Source organism: Asparagus officinalis, chromosome 2, assembly GCF_001876935.1.
Source record: "Asparagus officinalis chromosome 2, Aspof.V1, whole genome shotgun sequence".
Classification (NCBI taxonomy): domain Eukaryota; kingdom Viridiplantae; phylum Streptophyta; class Magnoliopsida; order Asparagales; family Asparagaceae; genus Asparagus; species Asparagus officinalis.
In genome coordinates this window covers 11,528,708-11,534,615 of record NC_033795.1, presented here as the reverse complement: position 1 = coordinate 11,534,615, position 5,908 = coordinate 11,528,708, and the positions used below count along the sequence as shown (strand labels likewise).

The 5,908-nt window shown below is 36.6% G+C and overlaps 1 protein-coding gene across 2 annotated transcripts in view; it reads right to left on the bottom strand.

Annotated features, from left to right (window-relative positions):
- The window catches only part of LOC109830265, a 12,089-nt gene continuing 10,275 nt past the window's right edge, over positions 4,095–5,908 (bottom strand). The window contains exons 7-8 of one of the 2 annotated variants that reach the window (XR_002244252.1): positions 4,334–4,628; positions 4,095–4,203 (exon numbers count right to left, since the gene is read on the bottom strand). Coding sequence is in view for 1 of the 2 variants with exons in the window: in XM_020397478.1 (XP_020253067.1) it covers positions 4,471–4,628 (158 nt within the window). In the remaining variant the exon portion in view is untranslated. Of the gene's footprint in view, positions 4,629–5,908 lie in introns of both variants that reach the window. The other variant, XM_020397478.1, reaches the window with a different exon arrangement.

The following is a 5,908-nucleotide window of genomic DNA, read 5'->3' as shown; positions in this document are numbered from 1 at the left end:
CTCGAGGCTCAATATGTCTCGTCACCTTTCTACTCGTTCGATGGTCGAGAAGTACTGTCTTTTGAGTTTCCCTCGTAAGGTGTCGGCTGGTTAGTCGGCTGAATGAAGTGATTAAGCAGTTGACTTAGCCAGGGGATGACACGTAATGCATTTTGGGTCATTGACACGTGACGTCTTTCGGGTCATCCTCGCAAGATGTTGGCATGACGAGTCGACCGAATTGGGCCTTTGATTATCTTAAAACACTGACTTGATTATGCATAATGTGGGATAGTTGTCTGTCATTGATTGGAGTTTACTTTTCATTACTAAAATGGCTATAACAATATCACTTGTAGGAATGTAAGTCACCTTAAATTTTTTTTCTTTTCCACAATATCTTGAATATAATGATATTGTACCTCAATATGTCTTCCTTTTGAACTATTTGAACCATTGTCTATTAGGCTTATAGCAGCTTTATTATCACAAAAAATCTCAATTGGTCCATTCACCACATTGAGATTCAGGTGTAGACGCACAAATTTTTTTTATATCTCAACACTCCACAAACTTAATTAATTAAAAGGTGTAATACCTTTCGATAAGCTTTAAAAGTGAAATCAACTTGAGGATACTTACAACTTATATACAAGTTAACTTGAAGGTAGGCCTTCTATATTAATTAATTCAGAGAGGCGTGCCTTCCCCTTAAAGTTGACAAATTGATGAGCTCAACAAGCCCCATCAATGAAACCTATTATGAGGATGATAGTACCTCAATATAAATCAAAACCAATGTGAGGGATAGTACCTCATATAAATTAAAACCAATGTGAGGTAGGCTCTCTATATTAATTAACTCAAAGAGGCATGCCTTCCTCTTGTAGTCATCAAATTTGATGAGCTCAACATGTCTTATCAATGAAATCTATTGCGAGGATGATAGTACCTCAGGATGATAGTACCTCATATAAATCAAAATCAATGTGAGAATGAAAGCACCTCATGTAAATTTGAGAGTACATGTACCCTTATTAATCCAACCAAAAAAGACATGCCTCACCCCTTCATATTAACCAAATTCTCAAACTTGAGGGTGCATGTCAATTTCAATACATTGATGTTATCATCTGGACATAAGCCTCAGCAATAAAATCTAACTCGGGGATACTCACCCTCATGTAAACCTAATTTCAACTTGACAGTGTATAGGCTCCCCATAACATCTATTTTAAGAAACACAAAAGATAAGCAGATAGACACATGAGAAGTGAAAAGCGAAAAAATGTTTATTATGATAAATGAACGTAACAATCTTGATAAGAAAGTTTCTATAAAGAAGTTATCATAACTCCACCACTCATTTTTCAACAATTGGCGATAACTTCCCCTGATCTTCCCTATAAATAGGCATTCCTTTTATTAGAGAAGGACGGGAATATAACAAAGAACGACAGAAAAGATAGAGACAAGGCTGAGAGACTGAAAAGAAAGAGAGACTTGGAATCTGAAATAGCAACGACAATTTCCTCTACATTTTTATTTTAAAAGGGAGGAGCGCTCCAGAACATTGTCTGGAGACCCAAGATCTCATCTTCTTTCTCTTAAATTCTGTAATACATTAGAAAGATAATGAAATCAATATCTTTCTACATTGAATTTCTAATGTCTATTTAATTCTTTGCTTTATATTAATCAAGGGTTTCTTTTAATAAGAGCAATTAATAGAAAGAAATAAATTTTTGGAAACATGCACCTCACAACTTTTTTGCACAAACAAAGTGATACTAATATGCACCTAAGGAGTCAATATTTAGGGATTGCTCTACTCACCTTGAGATTGGTGATACGACTTAGTCAAGAAGAGATTAGCTTATCCAAATATTATTTCTCTTATGATGGATACTAGCATCACTTTAATTTTGTTTACAAAATATACACGTCAGGTATTCTGACACTTACAATTTTTTTGGTGACCATAGTGGGAGCATGCTTTTCCCCTCAACTTTTAGAAAGCAAATATTTTAGATGACATCTTGTGCATAAAGCACTAAAAAAATTTCTGTGCACAAAGCACTAAATCATTATCTCTACATTTATTGTTCGCATGTAAAATGACCAATCATGTGAACAACACAAATGTTAATGGCACGACTCAAAAATTCGTGTACATGCAAATTGGTGCATTGTGGGTGCTACTTTCAATGAAGATGGCTACAGTGGAGAACATTCCTCAAGCAACACCGCGCCCTATCCCACAGCCTGAATGTCCTCTTCACCCAATACACATTGAGGTGGATGATGATGGCTTGACTCTTGTGGTGACTAAGGCTATGAAGAAAAGGATGAGGAAATCACCATCGGTCCTAACTCCTATTGCTAATGCCCAAAATCTCAATGCAAACATGAGGAATGCCCGTGGTATTGTCATCCATGATGATCCTAAAGATGCCTTTTAACAATTAAGAGAAACACTCACTTTTCATGTTGGAAAGGGTAATAGAGTAATGGACGAAAGCATAGATTCCTCTTCAATTGAAATGAGGAACTATGTTGCTCAAAGGCGTTTCCCTCATATTGGATTCTCTCGAGCCATGGAGGCATTTGGAACAAATTCTTATAATAGGGAGTTTCCTCCTCTTCAACTGCCCAACCTTTAACAACCAAAAGACCCTATCAAGAAGGAAAGTTTTTTCAAGAACCACAAGTAAGGTAGCACATGTCCCAATGCAACAAGTTCAAGTTAATGACCCCTCAAGGGAAACGTCAGAGCAATGTTCTACAAGCCCCTCTGTTGTTCGGCTAGGTAGGCCTAGAGTGAGGGCTCGCCAAAATGATGCTCCACGTTCTTGGCACTATCAATTATATTCGGGTAAACCGATAAGTTATGAATCTAAATATGATTCAACCCTATCCTCTCGGAGCCATGTGTCTGAGTCAAATGAACATCACTGGGAACAAAGACAATCTCCTCGGTATCATTATGCGGTACCAACTCATTATGAGACTGTAGGACGGTACTTCTTCGGACATCATATGCAACATGGCATGCCTCAAAGAAAAGAAAGGCAAGCCACTCCTAATTATAAATATTATGAAAGCACCCATCATCAACATCAGTATTATCAACAACCAACTCATTACCCTCAGTCCCAACTCCTATTGCTAATGCCCAAAAGCTCAATGCAAACATGAGGAGTGCCCCCGGTATTGTTACCCGTGAGGTTCCTAAAGATACCCAATAAGGAGAAACCATTCATTTTTCATGTTGGAAAGGGTAAGGGAGTGATGGAAGAAAGCATATATTCCTCTTCGGTTGAAATGAGACACTGTGTTGCTCAAAGGTGTTTCCCTCATATTGGATGCTCTCGATACATGGAGGCATTTGGAACAAATTCTTATGATAGGGGGTTCTCTCCTTTTTAACTGCCCAACCCTCAACAACCAAAAGGCCCTATCAAGAAGGAAAGTTTTTTAAGAACCCCAAGTAGGGTTGTGTCTGCCCCAATGCAACAAGTTCAAGTTAATGACCATTCAACGGAAACGTTAGAGCAACGTTCTACAAGCCCCTCTGCTGTTCGGCTAAGCAGGCATAGAGTGAGGGCTCACCAAAATAATGCTCCACGTTCTTGGCACTATCAATTATATTTGGGTAAACCGACAAGTTATAAACCTAAATATGATTCAACCCTATCCTCTCTGAGCCATATGTCTGAGTCAAATGAAGATCACTGGGAACAAAGATAGTCTCCTCGGTATCATTCTGCAGAACCAACTCATTATGAGATTGGAGGATGATACTTCTTCGAACATCATATGCAATGTGTCATGCCTCAAAGAAATGAAAGGCAAGACACTCCGATGGTGAGAGCTGAAATCAGGTTTTAAGCTAATTTTCATGTCATTTAGCCTCGTACACTTCTTATACATATATTTACCTATACTATATTATCCTAAACAAATATTAGTACCAAATAAAAATTTATTATCACTAAAACAAGAGCTATTGTACGGACTACGTCCTAACAAAATTAGCTTTTCTTTTATCTCTAAACATAAATCTATACTTAAAGAACGAAGAGGTGCGAACCATTCATGGTTATACCACAATCTCATATTCATGGTTATACCACAATCTCATACAACAAAGAATCTATAACCGCAATAGATGGAACTCCGTGTTTCGTCCACAAAACAAACGATGAAGATATCCGCGCAGAACTGTGTATATACATACAGCAATATAAATACTAGAGTTTGAAACAAAATGCAGTAAAATCCAACGCTAAGCGCAATCAGAACAAAGATTCTCCTTCACGGATCCCATGGTTGGATCAGTGAATGTGCTCACCTTTCAACTCCCTACTCAGTGAGTTTTTGCCTCAACAAGTTCTTGGTTCATTTGGAAAGCAAGGTGCAACTGCATTTGGCATGATCAACATGATTACATATCCAAAGATAGTACTGCATTTGGCATGATCAACAAAATTACAAATCCAAAGATTGTATTGCAAGCTTAGCTGCTACTGTTGCAATATTCTGTTGAACAAACTTAATGCCCATTTCTAGCCTCTCATATGTGTCTCTCATATCCATTGCTCTTAACTTTTCCTTCTGCAAAGAGAAGGTTTCTGATTGAGAGAATCCTTGAAAAAAAGAAAGAAAGGAGATGGTTAGTTTATATGAACAACATCATGAAATGGCTATTATGGGATCATGTGATCAAAGGAAACCAGTGATCAAATCTCTAACCTTGCACTATTAAAATTGTAATAAGAGCAGCGTGTGTATTTGCTCACATTTATGTTTTATTTGCTATTTAGCATTATTAATTTTCCTAATTTGCGGTGTGAGCAAAACTTGAGTGAGCTAGTCTGGTTCAATTTTCACTCAAAATTCAATAGGCTAGTTCAAGTTTGGCTCGTTTATATTCTGAGCTTAAACTGGCGAGTGGCTAGCACAAGTTCAATTTGTTTTGTATTTAAAGCATTCAAGATTAGGTCGTTAAGATTCGAAAAATATAAACGAGACATAGTGGAGCCAAGTTCTCACTTTACTATCACTAGTGTGCACCCCGTGCAAAGCATGACCCCCTATTTTTTAAGCACCGCATTTTAAACTTGTCTCCACTAAGTTTTAATACATTTAATTTAATTATTGTATGCTTAAAATTAGAAATCGTATCTACTCCTCTATACCTAAAGAATGATCCAAGTTTTAATACATTTGATTTGCTTTACTATTTATGATACAGTAAATTACTGTAGCATAAATAGGAACTTTAAATATGGAGGAGCATATTTGATTTACTGTTATGCTACAGTAAATTACTGTGTCATAAATAGTAGTTTTGAGTCCAAAGGAGTGAGAGGACCAGATTTGTTCACTGTTTATGCTACAATATTTACTGTAGCATGAACAGTAATTCTTTAGCTTCTAGATTAGCTCAATTTAGTTTGAGCTTCTTTGCTAGAGATTTATTTAAAGTGTTCAGTATATCAATTAATTTATCACATGATTAATCATTTAATATACATATACATTATTATATAAAAATTGGTATGAGGTGGCAGCTCATTTTGTTAAATAACCTACCAAGAGATAGAATAGTGGTGAGACCCAACCTCATTAATTCTATCTCTTGATTGCTTATTTAGCTAAATGAGATGGCAACTCATGTCCAGTATTATCTTATTATATAGTTATTATTTATATATCGATACCAACCTTATTTGAGTCAAACATAAGTGAGTAGGCCTAACTTGAATTTGGCTAGTCTTGAATTCAAGCTCCATTTGAGTGTCACTATATGTCTATTGATCTGTACTCACTGTAGGACTTAAATAATGCCCAAGCAAATGCTGTTTGCGCCTCACCTGCTAAATTTTGTTTCTTTCCACCTCTTTGTCCAACAGCACATGCTGCA